This window comes from Antechinus flavipes, chromosome 3 (assembly GCF_016432865.1).
Source record: "Antechinus flavipes isolate AdamAnt ecotype Samford, QLD, Australia chromosome 3, AdamAnt_v2, whole genome shotgun sequence".
NCBI classification, from domain to species: Eukaryota; Metazoa; Chordata; class Mammalia; order Dasyuromorphia; family Dasyuridae; genus Antechinus; species Antechinus flavipes.
In genome coordinates this window covers 284,900,310-284,914,075 of record NC_067400.1, presented here as the reverse complement: position 1 = coordinate 284,914,075, position 13,766 = coordinate 284,900,310, and the positions used below count along the sequence as shown (strand labels likewise).

The following is a 13,766-nucleotide window of genomic DNA, read 5'->3' as shown; positions in this document are numbered from 1 at the left end:
TTGGAAAAGGTAAAGTAACTACTAACTGAAAATTATGAATGTTGCAAGTCATTATTTTATTCTTCTCAAAATTAATATTAAGCTTTTTTTTATAATTTTCAAACTTTTTCTCATTACCTCATCCTGAGAAATAAAAAGGAAAATTCTTGCAACAAATAAGAATAGTGATGCAAAATTAATTCCCTCAAAGGCCATATCCAAAAAATATTGGTCTCATTTTATATATTAGTCTATCATCATCAGTCTTCTAGAATCATAACTGATCTTTATTCTGGTTGAAATTACTATATCTTTCAGATTTGTTATATCAGTGATCATATTATGGTGTATATTGTTCCATCTGTTTATCTCACTCTGTCACTTTATATGTCTTTCCAGGTTACTCTAAAACAATCCCTTGTCATTTTTTACAGTACAACAGTATTCCGTAAAAAGAAATGCTTGAAAATTGAAAAAAATAAATTTGAAAAGATGAAGTTAATTGAACTTAGTTAGAACAATGACTGGGCATTTATAACTCCCAAGTTTTACCCATAAGATTTTTTTCCCTTTTTAAAAATCTTCTTGGATGTTTGGATGTATAGTGATTTTGATGAGTCTAAGGGTATGCATACAGTTTAGTAATTTGGGGGATGTAATAATCAAAGGTATCCTGTTAGGACCTAAAATTTCTAAAGCTTAGTTACTCTTTCTTGACTTCTAATCCATTCCTACTACCAAGAAGTTAACATTTGTGTTTAAAATTGGCCTCTCCAAACATTAGATTACATGGAAGGATAGAGCATATAGCTCATGGTCAAATAAAATGTCGATTAAAACAAGATTGTGAAAGTTTTAAAACAGAAAAAAAAAGGGGGTTTCAATTTTATCCCAAAAACAATAATGAAATAACTGGAGCTTATAACTTTCAGATTCAATACTGTATAGTATTGAACACACTGCTATACAGTAATTTCAGACGGAAATTAGAATGGTATCTGTGTAGAGAATGGACTAGAGTGGAGATGTGATTGAATGGCAAGTCAGGAGACTTTTGCAATAGTAGTGGGTCAAATCAGATCAACAAGAATTTGTTAAGCAAATATTATGTGACTGGTACTGATAAACACTGAAGATATAAAGAAAAGAAAAATAAAAAATGATAATTTCTATCAATGTCTTTGATCTGGTATGGAAAATATGCAGAATGTATTAGAGATACCAGAGGAAAGGCCTTAAGAATAAAAAAAATAATAATAATTCCAAAAATTCCTGAAGGTGGAGATAAGAAGAGAAAAAGTTCCAGCCATGAGTGTATGCTGAAAATGCAAGGAAAAACTAGTACATGGAGTATCTGTAGAAGAAACAGCAAAGAAGTCTCTCAGTAGATCCTAGAATTTGTTAAGGGCAATGAGGTGTAAGAACATTGGAAAACGGAAAGTGCTCAGATTATGAAGGACTTGAACAGCCAAACCTATTTGATTTTGAAGGTAGTAGAGAGCCATTGTAGTTTGGAATAAGGAAGTTATACGTTCAGATTTACACTTTAGGAAGTTCATTTTGTCAGCTGAGTGGAGAATGGACTGGACTGGTGGAAAACTTGAGGAAGACCAGTAGTAGACTACTGTGACAATCCACGTATGAGTTACTTGGCACACAGCTAATAACTATCTGTTTGAAGTTTTTTGTTATTATTATTATTATTTAAAAGTCTATTTTACCAAGCTTAAAGAAAAGATCCTTATAGATTTATAGAATTTATATTCTGCATCTAGAGTCTAAATAGTCTCTTTAACATAAGTGATACACACTGGCTATACAGTATTGAGCATGTTTTAGAGTTGTTCAAGAACTATTTCTGCCCAAACCAATTTTCTTTTTCTTTTTATAGGTCTCCTTTTGCTGCTGTGACTGACTACTCACTCACCAGGAATAGTGTCATCCAGCTCTGCCTGGAGCTAACAACAATTGTCCAGCAGGTATAAGCCATAATTCATTTCTTATTTGTTAGCTATGTTCTAGTCATTCATAATGGGATTCGATTTTTATTCCAAGATTTACCATAAACTAATTTTTAAATTATTCACTTGTAGAGGAGGTCTGTGGTGCTTATATTATGAATTAGCGGAAACTAAGCAAATATTTTTTTTTGGAAAGGGAAGTGCATAGCCCTATATAAAGGGAACTTAATAGTTTCTGAAGTACTAGAAGAGCCTTCATAGGACCATAGATTTTGAACTGGAAAGAACTCTAGAGACAACTGAGAGCAATCTCTCAATTTTCCTTAAATAAGGAAAGTCAGGCACACAACTAAAGTTAGGCTGTTTTTCCAGACTCAAAGATCTTCACTCTATCCATTGGTCATCACTTCCTTATGATAACATTATCTAGAGATATGGTTTTTCTATCTTTCTCAGTCCAAAAAATCTCTATCTCCTTCTCTCTCTCTCTCTCTCTCTCTCTCTCTCTCTCTCTCTCTTCTTTCTTCTCTCTTCTCTCTTTCTCTGTCTCTCTCTACTTCTCTCTCCCTCCCTCCCTTCTTCCTTCCCTCCCTTTCTCTCCCTCTGTCTCTGTCTCTCCATCTCTCTCTCTCTCTCTCTCTCTCTCTCTCTCTCTCTCTCTCTCCCTCTTCCTTCCTCTCTCCCTCCCTCCCGTTCTCTTTTTCTTTCTTCTCTCTCTCTTCTCTCTCTCTCTTCTCTCTCTCTCTCCCTCTCTCTCTCTCTCTCTCTCTTCTCTCTCTCTCTCTCTCTCTCTCTTTCTCTTCATCTTTCTATTTCTTCTTCATCTTCTTTTCCCTTCTCTATTTTATTGAAATATATTTCAAAATATTTCAAAAAAGCAAAATACATGAACTTCTGCTTCGGAACCCTATTCTGGATATTTATTTGCATTTTGAGGGCTTTCAGAGAGCACTTGTTTTGTTTCCCAAAGTTTTCTCTCTTTTTTGCTATGTGACCAGCTCATCTTTTCCAGTTCTATATTTCTTCATGTAGAAATCAAAATATCAGTCACTACTTTAATTCCTCAGAAACTGAGATATTCTGAAATTTGCGACCAATGAGTAGCACCAAGAGATCATTTGTATTGAAAATATCTTTGCATTATGGAGCACTTTAATGTTATTAAAAAGCAATTTCACAAATGCAAACCACCTGGCTTTCTTACTTGTATTCAGTTCTAGTGCTACCTTATTTTCTAACCCTAGTACCTCTTCCAAATACATGCCCTATAGCACTACCTCCAAACCAACTACATGTCATAATATGGACAGTACTTATTTTCCATTCATTTATTGACAAATAAAACTACAGATATACAAAAACACCATTTTATATGTGTGCATGTCTGTATACATTTGTGCACACAAATACACAAATGCACAAAAGAATGTTTTTTTTTTACTTTTTTTTGCTCTTTCATTATAAAATTAAAAAATTAACTTTCCCCACAAAGTGCTCATAGATGATAGATGAACTAGGAAGTAGTAATAAATTCAAACTTATATGAATAGGACTAACTGGAGAGCTTTAAATTTCTTAATTCCCCCCCCCCCAAACTACACTATAAATGAGTTACTTGTTATGAAAGTTTTTTAGGTGTAAAAACAAATGAATGCGTACAAACACACATAATCCTCAACAATGAATGATTTTCTAGTTTTTTAAGTGATTATAAGCCCATTTTGCTGATCACTGACTCACCTTTTCAGTCCCCTTTCCTTCCATGTTACTTTCTTCTTGCTAGAGAGAGTAACATAGAGGAAGAGGTTTAAATGGGTAACTAACATTATAGAGAGATTACTGGTAGATTTAATTTATCTTACTTCCCTCCATATATTTTTGGTGTTTTATTGTCAAGAATTCTCACAAAAATTAATTTTCATATTTTATTTTTTAAAATTCCCAATTCTTTTTTGCTGCACTTCTAAAGATTTTCTTGGCATTGCCTTCCAAAATAGCATATTTTTGATTTGGTTGTCATTATGGGAGCAAATTCTTTCATTTTTGTTTAGTAAAATGTATACATTAATCATTAGTCTTGTGGCAAGAGATGTCAATAGAGTCTTTCCATTGAGTCAGGGAATACTTCAAGGAAAATGGAAGCATTTTCTAAGAATAGGTTGCCTTTCCTGATATCAGTAGCAAAAGCCACTCATCTCACTTCATTGGAATATTCAATCAAGTATCTACTGTTTACTATATGCCAGATATTCTGCTGAAAATATAAAAATGTAAGATAGTTCCTGACCTCATGGAGCCTGAGTTTTACCAGGAGAATATAATATAGTTTATTTATATATTTATAGATATATAGATATATATAATAATCACAAATAACAATACTGTTACTGCCTTTAATAATATTAATAGGCATACAAACTAGATTTTTTATTTCATTACTTCAGGAAGCTTCAATATAAGGAGGCTTCTTTTACCAATACAAGTCAGTACATTCTCTGAAATTTATAATTTTAGAATTGTCTAGGGCATGTTTTTTAAACTTTTTCTACTTGCAGGCTTTTTGTCTGAGAAATTTTTACATGATTCTGAGTATATTAGTATATAAAATATGTATACAAAGCACACATTTTCTGGTAATAAATTATAATTTCACATCCCCACATTCAGTTATGAGACCTCAGCTAGGGTCATGAAACATAGTTTAAGAATCCGGGATGTAGAGTATTGCTAAATTATGTAGTTTTTCCAGTCAATATGTAAAAGAGATAGACAGGATTTGAACTCAAGCAGCTGTTCTGAGATCAGCTTTCTCTTCATTACCCAGAAGTCCCATTCACTGCTTTGTAAGCCCATGTGGGTTTCTGACAATGGCCTAAGGGGTTCATGCTGAAAAAATTTGTAATGTCCCTGAAACAGTTGTCAATTTTCTTGACAATTGTCAAGAATATTATGTAGTATAAAATTAGCTTGGAGATTCACTATATATTTTTTCTTGTTGTTACTCTTGAATGGGGTCACAGAACAAAGATACATAAAAATTTTAGGAGACACTTCACTATACCATGCTGCTACTTCAATATATTAATAATAATAATTTAGATAGTCTACAGTAGTAATTAGTATAAATATAGCACCTTGCACAATGCCTTACATGTATTAGCTTATTTGATCCTCACAACAATTCTATAAGGGAATTTTATAATTGCTTATTATGCGGATGAGGAAACTGAGGAGTTTAAATGACTTGCCCATTGTCCTACAGTTGGTATTAGAGGTAAGATTAGAACTCAGTCCTTAGAACAAAAGAATAGTCAAATAAAAAGATAAATACAACTAGAGAGAAGGAAACAGAGTTGTATTTTTTTTTTCTGGGCAGAGTGTTACTAATTTTTCCTACGGATACCATATTATCTAGTACTATAGATCAAAAGAATTTCAGGATGATTTCCCAATAATTTCCAAGCTGTTGAAGGGGACTGATTTAGCTCTCAGGATGGGAATGAGGCAGATATCAGAAATCAGAGTGCACCTCCTATGCTACAAATGGAAAAAAATTGTTTCCAACAATCTTAAGTACATTTGCTATTATGGTAATAATGTCAGAAAGGGCAAAAAGCTCAGTTTCAGTATATCCATGTTGGTTTTGTGCCTATGCTTTTATTTTTAGATTTTTTTTTATGTTGAACTTAGCAAATACCAAATAAACTTACCATCCACATGTACACTGAAGAACTGAAATGGCTTCAATATGAAACTGCATTTTTCTATTATGTATAGTTTAATTTTATTTTATATAATAAAATTTCATGGATCTGATTTCTATTAGGGAAACAAAATATGGTATCAGTATTGATATAAATAATATACTTATGATTATAAATAACAAAACTGCTAATATTAATAGGCATAGAAACTAGATTTTTTATTCCATTACTTCAGGGAATTCTAATATAAGTAGTTTTCCTTTACTCAGCATGAACTTCCAAAGCTGCTCTGCTTCTCTGTGATTCCTTCTGGATTTCCTTCTGTTCTCTTCCTTGTGTTTATGTTTTGGAGATCTATCCACAACCCTCTTTTTCTTCCTGCTCCCTTTCTTTTGGAAAAAAGAAAAAAGAAAGATATAAAGCAAAACTCTTACTACAAATAAGCATAGTCAAGAAAAAAATAAATTTCAGCATCAACAATGTCAAAAAATGTTCATCTTATTCTGGATTGTGTGTCCTTAATACTCACTTTCAAAAGATAAGCAGTGCTTTTCAATGTTAGTCTTCTAAACTATTGGATGGTTTGGTCAATACAATGATCTGAGTTAAGTTTTTCCAAGTTATTATTCTTTGTATTTTTGTTACTGTATAAATTTTAGTCTTGGGGCCACTTTACACATTTTAAAATGATTGAGAATACTATTAAGCTTTTCTTTACATGAGTCACATCTGATCATATTCACCTTATTAGAAATTAAAACTGATAAATATTTTAAGTATTTAATTCATTTTTAAAATAACACAATATTTTAAAATGTTTTGATTTAAATTACATATAATTTTAATATATAATATAATTTTAAATAGTTCAAATAATAAAGTAATTTAAAATAAAATTAATTTTAAATTTAGTAATGAAAAATTACTTCAGTATCTTTTCCAAGACTACATCATGAACAGTGTGGGGTCACAGACATGACTGAATCAACTGAATAACAATGAAAAAAGATATAGTATTATTGTGAAAATAGTCTTGGTCTCAAGAGTCCTGCTGAAAAAGCTTCAAGGAGCCCCATGGGTCCACATTCCATACTTGGAGAATTCTTGGTCCAGAACATTTAGAATATTTAAACATTCTTACTTTAAAGTTGGGGAAAATTTTATGGATTGTCTATTCCTTCTTCAGTAATTGAAATTTTAGAAGTATTTCAAAAATATAATATGGCAATATATTAAAAACCAATATTTGTAAGATTCCTGAATTTAGCCCTTTTTTTAACATTCAAGTTTTTCAAATGATTTTTTTCATTGATCCTACTGCATATACATATGTATATAATAAAATAATTTTGAGTTATTCAAACTTTTGCCTCCCCAAAATTATTGTTTTTATTTTCACATCACTTAAATTTTCCTATTTCCTGCCCCTTGTCCTAGAAATCCACCCTTTAAAACAAAGCTTTTTTCAAAAAGAAAAGATGAAAAACAATCAGCTGCTCCCAAAAATATACCCCTCAAAATCTGAAAATACGTGCAATGTTCTACATCCATGTTCTTTTACCTCTGCAAAGAAGTGAATAGAGGTACCTTCTCATGGCTTTTCTTTGGTATTTAAATCTTACAAAGAATTGTAATCATTAGCACTATCCTTTTGAAAATTTGACAGTTTTACAGATAATATATGTGTGTATGTATGTGCATAATTTTTTAAAAAGATAGTAATCAGCAATCTTTTATTATACTTATCAATGCCAACAAAATCTTTATATTAATATTTTGTCATAAGATTTTAATTTTTATAATTTCTCTTAAAGAGAGTGCCTCATGGGTCCAAATAGTTTCTTAAAGTTTAATATAACCAAGCCTTTGAGATACTAAAGTATTGTAAATTAAAACCAATAGCTTGAAATCCAGCATTTGGAGATTGTTTTAGATTTTTAAAAATTACCATTGAAAAGCTTTTATTAATTTTAGTTCTGTAAGTAACATGCATAGGAATTATAGAATTGTATGCATGGGAAAAACAATTAATTTAACTTTTAAGCTTGGAAAAAAAATTCTACTTAATTTGGAATGGATATACCTTATTCCTATTTTGTTTTTCCCAAACATCTGGAGTTGGATATTTCAGATGTAAATTTTGAATATCTGAACAATTCTGTGGCCAGCAAGTAGTTGAGTATGTATCTTTATATAGTATCAATAACTTCCTTTTAAAAAGTTAGGATCCTGGTAATAAGAGGTTTTCCCCGCTATTAAAACACAATACATACCAATGTCTGCTCATAACAGAAAGGGAGAAACGTCAATGTATTTTTCTTAAAGGGATCAAACAGCTCTCTTTTTTTAATGCTAAGTAATAATGTTAAAATTGGAGAACACCAGATGTTACCAGTAGGAGTTGGAAAATTAGAATGTAATTCTGAAAATTGCACCAAGGAGGAAAAAAGTTCTGAATTAATTTGTAGCAAACATAAACTTTGTCATAGAGAGATACATGAGAACACTGTTTCAGATACTGTACCCATTTTGCTGCTCGGGGCCCCCACCATCTGGAACTAACATGCAGTTCAGTTTTTGTTTTGTTTCCCACAGATAGACACCTGCTATTGACAACCCCTCCATAGAGAACAAAGCACATTATATTCTTGTCCATGGAGGGTTATTTACACTCCTTACAGGAACTCCTAACAGCTGCTCTATTTGGCATTGCATTTTTTCTTTAGGAACTATGAGTAGGACAGCAGCTGGTTTAGGTTTTGCCATATACATGTTAGGAAATGTTGTTTCAGTAGAGGGAAGATTGTTGTGTGGCCAAACTTCAATCAGATTTCAAGGCTATCTGGCTGTAAACTAGAACAATATGCTTTTGAGGTTTTTCCCTTTTAGCATGTATTTTTAATGATACGCTTTTGACCCAATAGAGGCACTGCCTAGCAAATATTCAAACCACCTTTGCAACATTTTTTTTTCTTTTGAAAAAAAGATTAAACCACTTTAAAATGTGATTTTGGAGAAGATCATAAGATCAGAAGCCTGGAGCTGAAAAAGACCTGAAACTATATAGTCCAATCCTCTCTTTTAAAAATAGTGGGTAAGTAGCCTACCAAGGACCAGAGAAGTATTGAGCATCAGAGATAGGATTAGCATCTTGGTTCTTTGAATCTAAAACCAGTCTTCTTTTCAATTTACTTGCTATGATTACAGGTTAGAGGTAATGAACTTCATAGATGTGCTTTTATCTTTTTTATCATAAACTAAGAAATCATATACCAAGATTGGGAAAAGAAAATTGCTAATGCAGCTATGGAATTATTACATTCAGCTTGGTTTTTAAAAATATGTTCAATGGTAATATCAGCATTGATACACTTCTGTGTACTTTTGATATGTTTCATTGCTTTTAAAATTTTTCTTCATTTTTGCATCCTTATTACAATATTCACACTCTTTCCCCAAATTTCTCCTCTCATCTTTCCCCAAAAGTCCTCCTTTGTAACTAGTGTTCTTTTTTACTGTGCCGCATTGTTTTTCCTTAATTCCTAAATAACATAATAATTTATGTTATTAAATAAATGACAGGCCTTGGAATAAGGAAGATTTGGATTCAGTCTCTGCTTGGAACCCATACTGGTTGGTTATGTGTCTATCACAGAAGTGGAAAACACAAATAATATGAGGGGATGGATAGTAGGCCTTTTTAGGTGGAATTTAGAGTTCATGAAGGAGAGGTAGTCATTAGATATCTAAGAAAGGGCATATAAAAAGAAACAGAAGAGACAAAGTAACACAGAGACAAAGACAGAGAGAAGATAGTAAGAAATACATGATGATCCAGTAAAGATGATTGAAGAGGTCAAACAGGTAAGAAGGTTAAACAGGTCAAAAGGTAAGAAGAGAATCAAAAGAAAGTAGTGTCCTGAAAACCAAGGTATTCAAAGAGACAGGAATGAGTGAGGGATATTAGAGACAATACAAAAGAAGAAAGATATAATGAACAGTCAGAAGGTCATTTTGTTTGGACTATAGAGTGAAAGGGAATGATTTGTGATAAGATTGGAAAAGCAGATTGATCACATTGTGATGGTCTTTAAATATCAAACTGAAAAGTTTGTAGTCTGTCCCAGAGGTGATAGGTGATCAGTGGAGTCTACTGAGTAAGAGAATGACAATCAGAATCTGCTTCAGAAAAATTGAAAAATCTCTGTTGAAGATGAATTGGTGTGGAAAGAGAGAAAAAATTGAAGTTATAATAGAGTGCCTCATAAAAAAGGTTAATATCTAAAATTACTGATATGGTGCTATGCTTTCTGGAGGACTAGAATCTACTACTGCTACTTTCTTCATCTCCAAAGAATCTCCCATCTTTTCTCCTAGCCTGCCACAAACCATTCAATATCCACTGGCTTTTTTTCTCCCAGTCATTCTTTCCCCCCTATATTTCATGGGAATCATTTTGAACAAATTTCCTTTCAACAGAAATCTTCATCTAACTCATCTACTAACTCAGTCTCATTGAATTTGCAGAACTCTAGTCCACCTTGTGACAGGGCAGTCTGCTCTTTTTTCTCTGAAATAGATGATGGGAAATAATGTTCTGCGTTTAAGTGATTGATTCATTGATTCATCTCTCACTCTCTTTGATATAATACAGGATATGAGTCATCCAGGAGAGAAATGACCCATATTTCCTGCTATTTATATGACATCTTAATTTGCATAGCCTTGACTTTTTTTAAGTCTAGAGCAACAATTTCATCAAGATAATGGAACTCTCAATATGGAAAAATCCCTGCACAGATAAGTAATTCATCCATTACTTTATTCTTAGAGACTTGCCCATGGCACTGAAAGATTGAATGTAATTTACCCCCAGTATGGTTAGTAAATGTCAGAGGCAGAAGTTCACATCTTCCTGACTCCCAAGTTCAGTCATCATTTCACTATATTTTACTGCCTCTCATGTAACTGATATCTATAACCTAGATATGTTTCAGGTGACTACATAATTCAGTGAATAAAGTGTTAGATCTGAAATCAGGAAGACCTGAGCAGTTATTGTCCTGCTTTTTCTATTTGTATTCCTAGTATTTAGCACAATTCCTAGAATACAATAAGTGCTTAATAATTTTTTTTTAATTAACTCATTTATTCCTATAGCGAACTGATCAACATCCCTATGCATCCATATTAGATTCTTTAAACAATTCTCTCTTGTCTTTTTCATCAGAACATGGACCAAATAATCTCTCACATTCAACCTTCTTAAGATAGAAATATACTCTCCTTTGGAGAGCATTCTGATTACCCCATTTTCTCAGAAGCTTCATATTGGGTTTTTTTGTTATTTCATGTATCAAAATAATTTTAATACAGGACTTAATGCTTCCCACTAGTAGGGTTTTTGCTTGTTTTTTTTTAACCTAATCAATTTCTTTTGGATTTCTAAGTTGATTATTGAGCATTTATTACATGTAGTTTAGACTCAGACTCACTTGGCTTCTTTCCAGCAGTCTTAATCACATCCCTAACTTCCCCCTTCCTACCCTAGATTTTACTTTAATTCTGAGAATAGCGATCAGAGCCATACTATCAAAATACTCCTTCTTGCAATGCTTTTCTATATGTATTGTCTTTCTGTATCAGAACATAAACTCCATGAGGGTACAAGTTGTTATTGCTTCTATTTATATAGTGCCTGGAACACAGTCAGTGCTCAATAAATGCTTAATTAACTGAAATACATTAATTATCTCTTCCCTAACCAAGAAAACTGTCATTTGCACATGTATAGGAAATAATGTGTGGTGGGATGCAAAATAAATGAAAAGCTGGGAGCCATCCAGGGAATAGCTACTGAGGACTAGGGGCAAGAAAATTACTTGCCAGTTACTCTCATGAAGATGGCTTTATTAGTTGAAAATCTTTTAAAAACCAGAAGTATGAAAAGTATTTCAAGATATTATCTCCTTTAGGAAGAACTGAATTTAAGTCATTATACATTTTTGTCTTATATTTTTATCCTGACATGAATTTTTAATAAAAATCATATGATTAATGTTATAATTTGGAAATATAAATTCTAGTCTTGGTCATTTCATATTTAATTTATGTGGCTTACTAAAAAAAGGAATAAACAATCTCGACACTAAATCCCATTTATACTTTCTGAGTTAATTAGTTTTTTTTATTATTAAAAGTGAAGATATTCTCATTAAAATTAACACGTAGTTTTTCATTAAGAGAACTTATTCCCAGTTATTTTTATTTGAGTCATATCTGAATGACCATCAAGCCAGACAGGTTTTCAGTGTAAGTGTGTAGTTTAATAGTCTTTAAGGACCAACATAGGATGATCAGTGGAAAATCATTACTAGAAAGTTAGCCCTAAGATGATTTTTTTCCTGCCCACATGAAAATACCTTTTAAAGCTTGGGTGGCTTGTTAAGACATCCATGAAAAAAAATGTTTTATGTTGATGAAAGCACAGATTCTTGACATATTAAAGGTGGTGGTGATAATTCAATACCTTCTTACAAATTAACATTTTTTAAACCTGTATGTTTATAGTTTGCTTTAGAAAACCTTGCTTGTCACCTTGAAATATGGAAAGAGTTAATATTTTATTTTACTAATAAATTCTAATTTATTACTAATTATAATACTAATAAATAAAGTCACTGAAAGCTTGATTTCTGAGGGTTATTCATCTTCATGTGTATGGCAGGAGGAACAGAATATAGAAAGGTAATTCTATACACATAAGTGCTTCTTCCCATTATCTATTTCTATTCTATACAACTCAAAAAAATATCTATAAGAGCTTCCTATATCTGAGGTACAGCACAACAAAAACTAATTCAAATTTCTTTCATTCATGGATAAACAGAATCTGATTCTTATCCTCCTTCTTAGTCTAATTTCTCCATGTTTCTCTTCAATTAATCTACTTTCCAGCGAAACTAGTACATTTACCATCACGGGTCATAGAACACTAACCTTGGAAGGAGGTTGAATGATTATTTAGTCCAACTGTCTCCTGAATAGGTGAATCTCTCTACATATCCTACATAAGTGTGATCATTCAGCCACTACTTCAACTGTTACATTGATGGGGGATTTTCCCAGACATACATTCTATTTCAATTATCTCATAACTACTTAGGAAGTTGCTTCTTATAAAAGTTGCTGAAATCTATCTCCTTTTAGCATCTTTTCTTTGGTCCTGGTTCTTATCTCTGGAGACAAGAAGTTTAAATTATCTTCTGCACAATAACCTTTATCCCCCTATTCTTGACCTTGACCATGATTTTTATTCATGCCATTTTCTGGAATTACAATGTTCTCTGCATCTCTGTAGCCCCTTTTTAAATACTAATTACTCTGAAGACCCAACTAAGATGAGCTAAGAAGCTCCCCTCCCAGCAAAAAGTTCTCTCTCCTTTTGCTGAATTCTCAATAGATCTTGTATGTCACTCATGAACTTATCATTTTCAAATTATATTGTAGATATTTGTATCTATACTTCACAGGTCTTATCACCACAAAACTCTGTAAGGTCCTTGAGGGCGAGGCTTACCTTATCTAACATAGTCTCTAGCATTTCCATGATAAGTTTATTTTCCCAATTGGCTTAAATAGAACTAAATTAAGAAATATACTTACATCACTTTGTGGCTCAATTTTTTAAAGTTAATTAAGAAAAAGTAGTATTTAAAATTATTTAGCATATATATTGAGTCACGAAGTCTTCACAAGAATGAAAATAGTATTGATAGGAATTAATTTTCAATGCTGTTGGGAACATATCACACAAATGAACAACAAATTTACTTTAAATAAATTGCTTATGTTATAGGTAGTTGAACTGTGTCATCTAATAGCCTAATTCAGCTATCAGATAATTTATACAGTACCCACTGCTATCACTGGGAATTGTATCGGAATGTCTGAGGGCAAAAATGATGCTTAAGTTGCTAGTAAATGAGGCCAATTTATATAAGCAAGGTGTAGATTTCTTTTTTTAAAACAATCTAGGGCATGCATTCATTACCAGGCTTTCAAGAAATCTCATCTGAACGTTTATGATGATAGCAGTGCTTCAAAATCTGTTCTATTTCAA

The 13,766-nt window shown here is 32.1% G+C and overlaps 1 protein-coding gene across 8 annotated transcripts in view; it reads left to right on the top strand.

Annotated features, from left to right (window-relative positions):
* Positions 1-13,766, top strand: part of CNKSR2 (connector enhancer of kinase suppressor of Ras 2) — a 310,360-nt gene that overhangs the window by 95,990 nt on the left and 200,604 nt on the right. For all 8 annotated transcript variants that reach the window (XM_051985120.1, XM_051985117.1, XM_051985122.1 and 5 more), the window contains exon 4: positions 1,871-1,958. In XM_051985120.1, the coding sequence (XP_051841080.1) occupies positions 1,871-1,958 (88 nt within the window). The remainder of the gene's footprint in view (positions 1-1,870; positions 1,959-13,766) is intronic.